This window comes from Xyrauchen texanus, chromosome 12, assembly GCF_025860055.1.
Source record: "Xyrauchen texanus isolate HMW12.3.18 chromosome 12, RBS_HiC_50CHRs, whole genome shotgun sequence".
Lineage (NCBI taxonomy): Eukaryota > Metazoa > Chordata > Actinopteri > Cypriniformes > Catostomidae > Xyrauchen > Xyrauchen texanus.
This window is the reverse complement of record NC_068287.1, coordinates 43,534,025-43,548,495: the sequence shown is the minus strand read 5'-3', so window position 1 is coordinate 43,548,495 and position 14,471 is coordinate 43,534,025. Positions and strand designations below refer to the sequence as shown.

The following is a 14,471-nucleotide window of genomic DNA, read 5'->3' as shown; positions in this document are numbered from 1 at the left end:
ATTAAAGATATAACGGCAGGTTGTTTGCTTTTTAGATGCTCCGACATGCATGTTTTACTTAAGTGGAATGCCAGATCTGACTCTGCTTTATTTCACGATGACTTCTGTATGTATTTAGTTTTTGACTGTCTAAAGTTTGGAGTATGTCTGGACTGTGAGCTGTTTTCTGCCTCTCATCAATCAGGCGCGAGCTGCAGTGCTGCTCTCGCACACGTCAGTTTCGTATGATCTCATATAACGTAGGTTAAATGAGATCAAACGACTACATTTTTGTCAACAGTTTTGTATTGTCGATAACGTCGACTAATCCTTTCAGCCCTACCAGAGACCGTTTTTACCATAGGAAAGAGCGTAACGGTCAACTGGCGTGTTACGACAGGAAGTCAAAGTGTGCATATATACAATACAAATGAATGGGGACAGCCGTAAATGTCCAAAATTGTCCTACCTTTCGCAAAATCGTCCGTGTCTTCTCTTCCAAAACAGCAATTTTACCGTAGGTCCCTCCAAAATGATTGTTTAGTGCAATACATGTTGAATATTAGCGAACTGGCGGTCAATTAATTTAATTATTAGTTGTTTATTCAGCGTAATAAAGCATCTCCTCCATAGACATCCATTCAAAAAGAACGGCCTCTTGTCTTCTCGCCAGTTTATTAGCCTTATGCTATTCAAGGCCAAGCTTTCTGACATCTCTGCACGTCATCATTACTGGTGTACGGTAGGTAACCTGTCAGGGTCAAACATGTTTGGAATTGCACAAAAGGGAGAATCAAGTGAGCCTGCAGCGCTTTGTTTTAACAATGCACGTTATTAGCGAACCGAACCACAGGCTGCAAGCGAACCATACTCGGACCACCTCCAGAGATGGTCTCCAGTTCAGTTCACTTTTAATGAATCCTGCGCTCAGACCTCTAAAATGGACCGTGTGAAAACACCCTTAAAGAGCAAAAAGGCCCTAAACATGCACAAAAAAGGTTTTATTGTTTTTCTATGTAAACATGTTCTAGACAGATGTCTTCGATTGTTGCACCAAATTTCACTGTTTTATTTTTCATCTCACACAGGAGTGCCACGTCTTTTAGATGCTTTTCTTTGTGTAGCGTCTAGCTAATGTAGCGCAAGCACGTGTTTGGTCTGATCAGCCCCTTAGTCATTGAAAAAGAAAGCATTTGTGAATATAAAATATGTTTATAAGCAATTGTGCTTTAAAGAAATGCTCCTTTTCATTTTGTTTCCCCATCTCTTACTCTGAAGTTCGAGTTTTCACCTCAGACACTTTGCTGCTATGGCAAACAGCTCTGCACTATCTCCAGAGATGGCACATACTTCAGCTACCAAAACAGGTAATGAACGGCATGATCAGTGGTGTGAGAAACGGGGAGGTAAGAGTTACAAAATTGGACTGAAATAAGACTCATTATCTAAAGCACTATGTAGGTTTCTCTTGCCTGACCACTTGTTGTTCACATGCAAGTCATAGAATCAAACTTACAGGTTAAGCATAATACTTCAGAGATACATTTTGCAGGGTTTGAACACACAACCTTTGAGTTACCAGCCCAAAAATACTCCTGCCGCTAGTATTTAAATCATTAAGGTTTTGTTAATGATCATAAAATAGTATGACTGTAAGAACTGTGACGACAGTGCATGCATTTCATCTCAATCACATTGCACTCGTGTACTGTCTAGTGCCTTTTTTTATTTCTACAAAAGATTCAAGATCGTTCCATACCAAAGGAAAGTGTCTACACTCTGCATGACATAACATCATGTCAGTATCCATCATTGGTCTTCATGTGAAAGTGTAGCACGTTCATTTGTGAGTTTGAATGCTAGCCTTTGCTCTGCTCGTCCTGTCTGCTGTGTGTTGTGTTTGTACTCGACTCGATCTATGCTCTTGTGCTGTGATGCTCTCCGTGTGCCAGTTTGCCTGTTCTCTTGTGTGCTGCGTCCAGTTCACCCAAATATGGCCTTGTTGCCGACAGGTATCACTTCTGCGAGAAGTGCTTCAACGAGATCCAGGGCAACAGCGTCACCCTGGGAGACGACCCGGCGCAGCCGCAGACGTACGTATCTCCCTCTTCAGTTACGTTAAAAGACTCCGTGAAGAATGAGTTGTACATATGTACATTTCTGGAGTTAATTGAATGTTGTGTGTCTCTCTCCAGTATGATATCTAAAGAGCAGTTTGAGAAGAAGAAAAACGACATGTTGGACCCTGAGCCGTAAGTGTCATTAAATATTTGTGGGTATGCTATGAATGGAATACTACCATACTGCTGATACTTATACTGCAATATAACATGCACTGTACTTTCTGCATGCATTGATTACACAGACTACCCATTGTATTTGCCAAAATGTGCAGTATTACCAGAATGTACTAGGAATGAGTACAAGTATTCGATTAATTGAGTACTCATTCAGCTTTAAATATTTGACTAGTAAAAACAAAATTTCAAATTTTTCAAAATTTGACTTTGCCTGCCATGGGCAACAGTAAAAATGCTTCTTTCACCTCAATCTTGCCATTATAATCTTGCATGTTGTTGTTAATGGAATAGTTGACCCAAAAATTTTAATTCTGTGGTTATTATTTTGACGTTTTTGGATCTACAGCTATGGCCAAAAGTATTGGCAGTTTTCCGCTTCAGTCGTTGTGGTGTTGATTCACATTGTTTCTAGATTATTGTGCAGAGTGATCAGATGCATTATAAATAATTCAAAAAGCTTCATTGGCCAAAAAAAAAGAACTATCACAAAAACCAAAAAAGTTTTTGGGCCCTGGCACAAAATGACCAGCTAACATAATTTCACTAATCATATCAGCAGCACATGGGAAAGTGTGAACGAGAACTACTCAATCATTCTGATTGGATTATAGGAGCAGACTGATTGCTATAAAAGGAGGGAAGAAGTGCTTCCAATCATTGTGTTCTTGTTAGCAATGTTTACCTCTAAATAAAGACGTGCAGCCATCATCACTTTGCATGGACTCAGCTATGGAATCGTTTCACCACCAGTGCAGAGCTCAATATTGGCAGCAGGTTGTTGTGAGTGCATCTGCACACACAATGAGGCGAAGACCTTTGGTCAGCCCGGTGTCAAGAAGGGCAGCAAAGAAGCCACTTCTCTCCAAGAAAAACATCAAGGACAGACTGAAATTCTGCAGGAAGTAGAAGGATTGGACAGCAGAAGACTGGTGCAGTTATTTTCTCTGATGAAGCCCCCTTCTGACTGTTTGGGACATCTGGATAATCGATAGTCCGGAGAAGAAAAGGTGAACGCTACCATGAGTCCTGTGTCATGCCAACAGTGAAGCATCCTGAGACCATCCATGTGTGGGGTTGCTTTTCATCACAGGGAGTGGGCTCGCTCACAATCCTGCACAAAAACACTGCCATAAATAAAGAATGGTATCAAAACGTCCTGCAAGAGCAACTTCTCCCAACGATCCAGGAGCAATTTGGTGGTGATCCGTGCATTTTCCAGCATGATGGAGCACCATGTCACAAGGCAAGAGTGATACTGAAGCGACTCGGAGATCATTACATTGAGATTTTGGATCCGTGGATCCATCGAGTATGGATCTTAATCCCATAGAGAACCTGTGGTCAATCCTTAAAAGGCGAGTGGACAAATGCACAGCATGACATTTCTTGAGTGCACTTGGTTTTTTTTTTCACTCGGAAAACGGATTATTCCAGGATTTTTCAGAAACGTCATGTAAATGAGAATGGCAATTTCGCCATTTAAGGGAAAGTGGTTTAACGCACCTAGGGTTCTCCCAGAAAACGTTTATGTGTTCATATAAACACACAAGTGCCGTTCTTATAGGTTTTTAAACAGTGTTAATGTGCGTTAACAGACCGGATAACAAACATCATAGGATGAAGCCCAACAAGTCAACACAGTGGAAAGAATTCAACATTTCTGGGAATGCATTGAGAAAATCACATGCACTAAATGGATATAATTGATATACACGCCAATGTAAAATATAGAAAGTCCCTTACGTGCTCTTGCATTAGGGGTAGGGCTGGGATAAACGATTATTTTTTAAACGATTAATCTAGCGATTATTTTTTCCGATGCATCGATTAATCTAACGATTCATTTTTCCAGTCCGAGTCAATTTCGATTAATCGACTTGTCAACACCGGTAATACCGGTTTCATCGGGGGTGGGGGTGTATAAAATGTAAAAAAAAAAAAAAAACATTTGCCAGGAGTTTGATTGACAGGCGATCTGATCAATCAATCATAATACGCCATTTTTGTCCGACAAAGTAGTCAGGAGAGAGAAGATTAGCGTCGGTGGATTTGAATTTGAATCATGGAATTAATGGAATTTGTAGGCTACTGTACTGACATCTTTCCGTGGTTAAAACAACAGTCCTTCTGATGTAGGCTACATTCATGTTTAGCCTATTTGATGCTATAAATTAACCAAGGAAAAGATGATCGGTTCATGAGCCCTAGTGCTGGTGTATTGCCGTGGTGCTAGAATGGAAAGCCATCTCCATTTTGCAAAGACGACCTATCACATAATTTTTTCCTTTTAAGTTAAAGAATTCCCACACTTTAGATGAACGAGTGTGTGCCGCCTTGCACTTCTGGTAGTCTGAGGAGCCACTCCTTTTGCTTCTACTCTCCGGCGCCGCCATCTTTGTTTTGGTCTGACGAATCGACGCGCATATTTTGCGTCGACGTCATCGATTACGTCGACGCGTCGTCCCAGCCCTAATTAGGGGGAATCCCCACTGTTGAAGCACAATACCGCAAAGTAAAAAAGTTACGTAAATAAACACAGCAACAACTTTGGACTACCTGGAAAGAAAGCGAAGCAACAGAGAATTAAATAGCGAAGTCTTCCTTTGATCCCATGTTTATCATTTACACAAGCTTTGTGGGGAAATTACATTGCTGTGGAGAAAGCTGCTCACTGACGAAGCCGCATATATACTGGAGTAAAGATTACACCTCTTATAAAGTGCACGTAAATGGGAACGCCACTTTCTCACAATAAGCAGATTTCTCGCAATGTGCCGCTCTCTGGTGTCCATGTTAAAGTCATTTTTTACAAAAAAGTGGAATAAAAATGCAAAATAACCATTATTATTCCTGAGATATAACTCCCACGCTCATGGAAAACCTGAAAATAAAGAAAATTTGGATTTCCAGGTCTGAAAAAGTGATGGAAATTTGACCCAAAAAAAAAGACTTGGTCATTTTCTAAAGTGTATATAATTTTGTTCTAGTTTTGCACAGCTCTAAAATATTTGATAGGTTAAAAATGACACTTTGTGCATTCATTTTCTTTTAAAAATCCTTATTTTTGTAGTCCTCTGTGAAATTCCTTTTTATTCTGCGGGACACCCTTGAAATCAGTCCAGAATCAGTTTTAGGGAATTTTAGTACAAATGTATCTTCAATATCTTAAGTTTTTTTTTGTTGTTGTTGTTGTTATTTTTATAATTTAACAAGAGCTTTGCCTTGAAAATCTATAGAAGATCCATTTCGCCATATAAACTGGATTGCTTCAAAAGCAAACCAACAGAAATCATTATCCAGTAATGGTCTGCACTTATATAGCGCCTTTTTAACCTTAGCGGTATTCAAAGTGCTTTACACTGTGACTCATTCACACACCAATGGGGGCAGAGCTGCCATGCAAGGCACTAGCCTGCCATTGGGAGCAACTTGGGGTTCAGTGTCTTGCCCAAGGACACTTCGGCATGTGGAGTCATGTGGGCCAACCCTGCGATTAGTGGCCGACCCGCTCTACCACCTGAGCCACAGCCGCTCCGTTATGGAAAAGTCATGCAAATTGGTTTAAGAAGTGATGAACCTTGATAACTGCATGCCACTCACTGAACATAAACATGCAGCATAGTGAGGTCATTTGATAGTGTAGCATGTTTGAAACATTTCTTTGCATACTGTTTCACAAACGATTTGTAAAATAATTGTATGCAGTAATACAGTGTACGCTGCAGTTTGCAGTTAAGCAGTGCACTAGTATTCAGTTCCCAACATAACCAAAGTTGCATGAATGAATATGATAATGCAAGTCAAAATTGTGAGTTTAACACCTACTTTCCTCAACAGTTTTGTTGAATGTAAAGACTGTGGCCGTAAGATGCATCAGATCTGTGTGCTGCATTATGATGTCATCTGGCCATCAGGGTAAGTGTTAAATCCTTCTAATTGCCTGCAGTTCACGATGAAATCGCACAAACGATTTGCTTCCTACAGCTGCAGTTTTTCTGTCCCAACAGTTTCATCTGTGGCAACTGTCTGAAGAAGACTGGCAAAACAAGAAAGGAGAACAAGTTTTCTGCTAAAAGTGAGTACTTGTGTACCCGATTGCCTCTTTGTTGCTGTTTATTGCCAAGTGAAGTAAACCCTGTTTGTGCGTTCCTCATCAGGGTTACAGACCACCAGGCTGGGCTCGTACATTGAAGACCGGGTGAACAAGTTCTTGAAAAGGCAGAGTCACCCTGAGGCTGGAGAGGTGTTTGTACGGGTGGTCGCTAGCTCGGAGAAGACTGTAGAGGTCAAACCTGGGATGAAATCCAGGTACAGTCATTCATGAAAATGAATTATTGCAGTATTTGAATGATGTGAAGACCCATTGAATGATTTCTTGTACTGAAATTCATTAGAATATGTGTTATAGAAATTGAATTGTTCATTTTGTCACTTACACGTTCGTCACTTGATGTGTTGACAAGTGAAACGGAAGAACATTGTACTTCTTTGAAAGAACGTGCACTGATGAATCATGCACAATAAGACCAGCAATGTGTATTTTTTGGATGCCATGTACCAGAGTTGAAAGATGCTGATTTTGCGTTGCAGGTTTGTTGACTCGGGAGAGATGTCAGAAAGCTTTCGCTACAGAACCAAAGCACTTTTTGCATTTGAGGAGATTGATGGAGTGGATGTGTGTTTCTTCGGAATGCATGTTCAGGAATATGGATCCGAATGTCCTTTTCCTAACACCAGGTAGAATTGTGCAAATACTGATCAGTCAGTAAATCAAGTCTTGAACAGGCTAAAGACTGATTCCCTGTCTTGCGTTTTTCTTTCCAGACGGGTATACATATCATATCTCGACAGTATTCACTTCTTCAAGCCTCGTTTGCTAAGAACTGCAGTTTACCATGAAATTCTCATTGGTTATCTGGAGTATGTTAAGAAACTTGGGTAAGTTTTGAACCACTGAGCACACTTGAAATTATCTGTACTTTCACTTATATGCTTTACAATAAACAACATTTGTAGTTTTATTCACTATGGATCTCTAATTGTATTCTCTATACACTAATGGATGTGATTTTTTTTCTTCCCATATGCAGGTATACAACAGGCCATATTTGGGCCTGCCCACCCAGTGAAGGGGACGACTACATCTTCCACTGTCATCCTCTTGATCAGAAGATTCCCAAGCCCAAGAGACTCCAAGAGTGGTACCGCAAAATGCTGGACAAGGCCTTTGCCGAACGAATCATTCATGACTATAAGGTATGTTTATTAATGGCTTTAAACATGTTTTCACTCGTATCAGAGTTTAGGTAGGTTCTCAATATTTTTAACATCAGACTGTTACAATTATGACACACACTGACTCGCTGTGTTCTATGCAGGACATATTTAAGCAGGCCACAGAGGACCGACTGACAAGTGCCAATGAGCTACCCTATTTTGAGGGTGATTTTTGGCCCAATGTTTTAGAGGAGAGCATCAAGGAGCTGGAACAGGAAGAGGAGGAAAGGAAGAAAGAGGAGAATACTGCCTCCGTTGAGACAACAGAGGTAAGTCGGGGAGCAAAGCGATTTGAAGGAGTATGTAGAGTAGTGCTAAGCCTTTTATTAAAAATATCTTGGTTTTCCACAGGGAACTCAAGTAGACAGCAAGAACGCCAAAAAGAAGAACAATAAAAAAACCAACAAAAACAAAAGCAGCATGAGCCGCGCCAACAAAAAGAAGCCTGGGATGCCGAATGTAGCTAATGATCTCTCCCAGAAGCTTTACGCAACGATGGAGAAGCACAAAGAGGTCGGGCCATTTTGTTGAAAACATTTTCACCCAGAATGCCATTTATATTACTCGGAATTTAAGACCGTTTTAAATGCTGACCAGATTACCTCTTGCTTCCTCAAATCCAGGTCTTCTTCGTGATCCACCTGCATGCCGGTCCAGTGGTCAACACCCTCCATTCTATCATGGACCCTGACCCATTTCTCACCTGTGATCTGATGGATGGACGTGATGCTTTCCTGACACTAGCCAGGGACAAGCACTGGGAGTTCAGTTCCCTACGCCGCTGCAAATGGAGCACAATGTGCATGCTGGTGGAGCTACACAATCAAGGCCAAGACCGATTCGTCTACACCTGCAATGAGTGCAAGCACCATGTCGAGACACGCTGGCATTGCACCGTCTGCGAGGTTAGTCCCTTCTTTATTGATTTGACAGAATAACTTGTCATTGTTTACCAATTTGTATGTAAATCTTTCATATTTTTTTTAAATAGTCATTAGACATGGTAATTCCTTATAGTAGACACTATGTCAGTGCTATTCAATTCTATACTTCAAGAGCCACTTTCCTGCTGAGTTTAGTTCCAACTCTAATTAAACACACCTGAACCATAGACTGTTAAAAAAAGATGGACGACGCCTCTTCGCTCTTTTCCATTGAAGCCGTCAGTGTCCCGATATGGCACTGACATCTTGGGACTTGAGTCTGCGCAGTTGCTATTTCGGGACCAGACCTGCGCAGTAGTGAGCAGGAAGTAAAGCCGTGAAATCAAGGCCCCGCCCTCACTCCCGCTGAATCAGTCGCAAGCACACGCCCCTGCACTTTTGACTTATGACGGTGTGAAATAATTAATTATAGAGCTTTAGATATTACATTTAAAGCTCCAATCTCCTCAGTCCTCCGAAGATCCCGAAAAAATGTCAGTTGGTGCTTCAGTGACTACTACGCTCAGAGAACCTGTCAATCACAGCTGTCAATCATGATGTCACAGCACTGTTAGCATCAAATAACTAAAAACAAACTTATTTTGAAAACAAACACTTGAAATGACATCAACGTGATAGAAACGACAGTAAATGACAGAAACTATCTTTGGAAAAAAGATATGTGAAGTGTAATTTAATTGTTTAGTTGGTCTCACGTCCCGTTGAATAACATGGGGAGGCGGGGTTTATGACCTACACTAGGACCAGTCACCGGGGGGCGATTGAGATGTTTTGGCTTCACTTTTGAGGGCTTGAGCGGCACATTTGACCTGAACCAACTAATCAAGGTCTTTGGGATTACTTGAAAACAACAGGTGTGTTAGAGCACGATTTAAACTCTGCAGTAAAGGGGCTGTCCAGGTGTAGAAATGAAGACAAATATATTTGCACAATGCTACCTTGTATTAGGAAAAGGACATTCAGGTCCATATTCCTGAACATGCATTCCGACGAGGTTAAAGATCAGAGCTGGCCACTAGAAGGTTGCTGGTTTAAACCTCTCAAGGGTTGAACCTTGTGTTTAGACCATGGAGCTGAACCTGTAGCTTAAAATGCAGCGCCTTTCAAAGTGAAGTAGCATAAACGTTCCAATGGCCAAGGTCATGTAGTTTTAAATTAATAATATATTTGATTATTCCACAAAAAAACAAAAACATTAATTCTGCTTCTGATCTTATTCCAGGACTTTGATCTATGCATTAACTGCTACAACTCCAAGGGCCACGAGCACAAAATGGTGAAGTGGGGTTTGGGCTTGGACGACGACAGCAACAACCCGGGTGGCGAGGCCAACAAGAGCCCGCAGGAGAGTCGACGCCTCAGCATCCAGCGCTGCATCCAGTCACTGGTGCACGCCTGCCAGTGCCGCAATGCAAACTGCTCACTGCCATCCTGCCAGAAGATGAAGCGGGTGGTGCAGCACACCAAGGGCTGCAAGCGCAAGACCAACGGAGGCTGCCCCGTCTGCAAGCAGCTCATTGCATTGTGCTGCTACCACGCCAAGCACTGCCAGGAGAACAAGTGCCCCGTGCCCTTCTGTCTCAATATCAAGCAAAAGTTGCGGCAGCAGCAGATTCAGCAGCGCCTGCAGCAGGCGCAGATGATGCGACGCCGCATGGCACTCATGCAGTGCAGAGGAATGCCTCAGAATCTGCCCTCCCCAACTAGCTCAGGAGGTCCCGGGACACCCAACTCTCAGCAGCTGCAGCAACCTCATACACCCCAAACCGCTCAGTCATTAGCCAACCAGCCACAGCAGACGCATCAGAATGTGGGGGGCATGGTGCAACCTTTCCCCAGCCAACCCCCTACACCAGGGTCCCAGGGTAAGTCAGGGCCGCAGTCCTCACCTCTGCCCCAGCAGCAGTCTCCCCTGCCCATGCCCCCTCAACAACAGCCACAGCCCTCACCACAGCAACACCCACAGCAGGCTGCAATGAAGGTTGCAAGACAAATAGATATGATGACCAAAGTTAAGCAGCAGCAACAACAACAACAACAACAACAACAACAACAACAACCGCCTCCACAGCAAGATTACAGAATGAATATGAATGGCATGCCGATGAATCAACAGCGCATGATGGATCCCATGCAGATAATGGGCCCACGTGGTCCTCAAGTGGTTCAGAGCATGCAGCCAAGCCAGTGGAGACCTAGCATGCAAGGGCAAATGCAGAATCCGCAGGCACCTCCAACACAGCAAGTGCCCCCACCGCAGATGGCGATGGCACCTCAGCAGCCTCAGGTAACGCAGACGCCCCAACAACCCCAGATGATGCAGCGCTCCATGATGCAGCAGCCACGGCAGATGCAAGGCGTCATACCTCCGCAGCAGGTGCCTCCACAAGTCCCAACGCCAGGCATGCAGCAAAGAGGGTTGGCCAACAGCATCGCCCCAGGGGCACTGCAGGACCTGCTGCGCACTTTAAAGTCGCCAAGTTCCCCGCAGCAGCAACAGCAGGTCCTCAATATCCTCAAGTCAAACCCCCATCTCATGGCGGCATTCATCAAACAGCGGACAGCGAAATACCAGGCCAGCCAGCCGCAGCAACCGCAACAGAACCCGCAGCCAATGCTTGCAGGTCAGCCGGGAATGCAGAACATGGCCACCATGCAGGCCGGGGCTGTGCAGCGACCTGGCATGCCTCTTCAGCAACCTCAGCCCGCTACTACCCAGGCCATGGCTAACCTTGGACCCCAGGGACAAATGATGAACGCCGCACACAATGGAAACCAGCAGATGTACCGCAGGCAGCTCATGCGACAGATGCAACAGCAGCAGCAGCAGCAACCTGGCATGCCTCCAGGACAAGTGAGATTCCCGCAACCTCAAGGGGCGGCAAGTTACTCTCAAATCCGTATGCAGCAACAGATGGCTATGCAGGGAGGCACTGTCCCCATGGGACAGATGAGCCAAACTGGCATGAGCTTGGAAGCCCAGCAGACTTTGCTACAGCAGCGCATGCTGCAGCAGCAGCAGCAACAACAACAGCAACAGCAGCAAATGCTAAAGCAGCAGATGGGCTCACCAGCACAAGCAGCTTCCATGAGCCCACAACCCCACATGCTTGCAGGACAGCCGCAGGGTGCTCACCTGTCCGGACCGGCCATGGCTAATGTGTTGGGCAGCCAAGTGAGGTCACCTGCTCCTGTGCAATCGCCCCGCCCCCCTTCCCAACAGCCGCCACATTCCAGCCTGTCCCCGCGAATGCAGCCTCAACCCTCCCCGCAGCACGTTGCCATGCACTCTGGCTCCTCACACCCCGGCCTGGCAGGGCCCATGTCGGGCCCCATGGACCAGGCACACCTGTGCACACCCGAACAGAGTGCAATGCTTCCACAGCTGAACACGCCGAACCGTGGAGGGCTGCCCAACGACTTAAGTATGGTTGGCGACACCACGGGAGACACATTAGAAAAGTTTGTAGAGGGATTGTAGCATTATGAGACATTCTATGAGGATAAAGGTGTATTCTACACAAGTTGTACTGAGAGACGTTGACCTAAAGATGACTGAATAATGGACTGTAAAAGGTTTACACAACTAATGGACTGCTTTTTCTTCCTTGTTGGAAGGATTGAAATTACTGTTTAAAGAGCAGAAACACAAAGGGTTTTTTTCTGGGAGGGGTGTTCAGTCCTGAAACTCAGTCCTGGTTCTAAGCGTTACGTTTTTAATTATTTTTGTTGTTTGTTTGTTTTCTGGGGAGGGGGTGTTATTTTGAGCAATGGACTTTTTAATGGAATTTATCAAGGCAAAATATTTGATTTTATTATATAAAACTTTCATTTTGTATGTTCGCAAACTGATGCATTTTTTTGTGTGTGTTTAGGGACTGTAAGATAATTGATGTGGAATTTGGATCTGGAGAAATCCTCATTCCGATCTGATACGTATTCACATTTGCCAGGCTTGGAAAAGGACATGCAGCCTTTTTCCTCTCCCAACTGTGGAGTTTGTACAGAGGACCTGTATTCATTTGTACAGAAAGGAGCTTGGCTACTACACACACACACATACACGCGCACACACACACACACACACACACACACACACGAGCAAATTGTGAAAAATGCTCTTTATTTTTCAAGGTGCCGAAATGCATTTAATTTATTGGCCTGGATTTAGTAGTTGTCGCTTAAAGTTGGACAAATGTTCCTCTTGTTTTCTCTGTTTGATCTCTGAAACATCAATGATGTCTCCTCCCCCTCGCGTATGAGGGCGGAGCTTCGTCTGACTGCTGATTTGTTCAAAGAGTTCTTCAGTTTTTTCTCCTCCATGAAACTTGAATTGAAGGTGAACAATTCTTTAATTTAAATCATGCAGCTTGATGACATACTGTAAATAAAAGGAAAAAAGATTGAGATCGCTGTATAAACTGGTTAAGAACTCATTTCGTACTTATATACCATATTGTTAAATAAACTGTGTGCAACAGACAATGTCTCTTGTGACTTGATGCGTGTTGTCAGAGCTCTGATTTCTGACGGTAGGATGTAAATTGAAACTAGGGTCGGGCAAAATCCTCATTAAATCGATTTACCAGTAGAAATGTGTCAACCGGATGGAATTGAAGTGTTGTTACTATAGCGATTATGCAGAATGCACATGTTGTTGCTATAGCGATTATGCAGAATGCACATGTTGTTGCTATAGCGATTATGCAGAATGCACATGTTGTTGCTATAGCGATTATGCAGAATGCACATGTTGTTGCTATAGCGATTATGCAGAATGCACATGTTGTTGCTATAGCGATTATGCAGAATGCACATTCCGATTGAAGGTTCCGTTACAAATAACTTATTATGCATCATTAGTTACATTTGCATTATTTTTGCATTTAATTTTGCCTTTTTTACTTAAGAGTTTTAGGCTTCATATTTTTGCCTTAAATGCTTAGTAGAGTAATAACGCATTAAAAATATGTGATAGATTAAGTTTTATTAATAAAGGACAATATTCCATTACTTTAGACATTTTTTTAAATCAACATTTTTCCAATTACTTCTAGGAAAAAAATGTAATAAATGAATTCTGCTTCTGATCTTATTCCAGGAATTTGATCTGGGCATGAACTGCTTCAGCTCCGAGGGCCGTGAGTGTGTTTGAAGCAGATAATGTGATATTTTAGTGTTACATTTGTAAACACAGGAATAAAAGGCAAACGCAATAGCATGTGGATGTGACTGCCGATACTTTACAGACTTTCTATGAACGTCTTTTGACATCGCTTCACCGGAGTCGGCAAGTGACATGAAGCCACGGACAAAGATTAGTTACGTTGATATCAACTACTGCGATTGTTTCATTATTATACAGTACTGTGCAAAAGATGTTTCACAAGAGCATTTGTCTTAAGATGGTTATTTATATCTTCAGCTTTAGTGTGTCAAACATTCCCAAACATTACTTGAGCAAATATAAAAGATTAGAATAGAAGAACAGGGAGTCCTGCAACAGACGTCATGTTCCCCACAAGCGATTGAGACAGCCGAAATATACAGAAGAACTGCATGTGATGAATTCTCCAAGAGTTTTGGGACATCCTATCAGCCAACAACCAAGAGGAACTGTGTCCAGATGTATCTGGAGAATTGGGGCTGTTTTAAAGGCAAAGGTGGTCACACTGAATATTGATTTAGTTTTTTTATGTTTACTGGACTCTTGACATTAAGTGCCTAAAACTTTTGCACCATACCGTCTGTGCAATCTTTAAGAACTTGTATTCATATTTAGAGACTGCAATTTAACAGTCGTGGGACTATTTAAATGTGCAAAACTTGGAAGTAGTCAAGTGAAGTCTGTTTCTATTTAATAGCACTTTTCACAACATAAACCGATTCAAAGCAGCTTTACAGAAAGGGATGCTGTAATGTCTTGAATATTTGTCTTTAGGCCCCCAGTGAGGAACCCAAAACTCCTTAA

General features: G+C 42.9%; 1 protein-coding gene across 3 annotated transcripts in view; it reads left to right on the top strand.

Annotated features, from left to right (window-relative positions):
* Window positions 1-13,257, top strand: part of LOC127652793 (CREB-binding protein-like) — a 73,689-nt gene extending 60,432 nt beyond the window's left edge. For 2 of the 3 annotated variants that reach the window (XM_052139175.1, XM_052139174.1), the window contains exons 19-31: window positions 1,258-1,346; window positions 1,992-2,072; window positions 2,175-2,231; window positions 6,117-6,194; window positions 6,287-6,354; window positions 6,437-6,587; window positions 6,870-7,016; window positions 7,104-7,217; window positions 7,370-7,535; window positions 7,658-7,825; window positions 7,908-8,069; window positions 8,180-8,461; window positions 9,723-13,256. In XM_052139175.1, the coding sequence (XP_051995135.1) occupies window positions 1,258-1,346; window positions 1,992-2,072; window positions 2,175-2,231; window positions 6,117-6,194; window positions 6,287-6,354; window positions 6,437-6,587; window positions 6,870-7,016; window positions 7,104-7,217; window positions 7,370-7,535; window positions 7,658-7,825; window positions 7,908-8,069; window positions 8,180-8,461; window positions 9,723-11,981 (3,822 nt within the window). In that variant the 3' untranslated portion in view covers window positions 11,982-13,256. Of the gene's footprint in view, window positions 1-1,257; window positions 1,347-1,991; window positions 2,073-2,174; window positions 2,232-6,116; window positions 6,195-6,286; window positions 6,355-6,436; window positions 6,588-6,869; window positions 7,017-7,103; window positions 7,218-7,369; window positions 7,536-7,657; window positions 7,826-7,907; window positions 8,070-8,179; window positions 8,462-9,722 lie in introns of all 3 variants that reach the window. The other variant, XM_052139176.1, reaches the window with a different exon arrangement.
* Window positions 13,258-14,471: the final 1,214 nt, after the last annotated feature.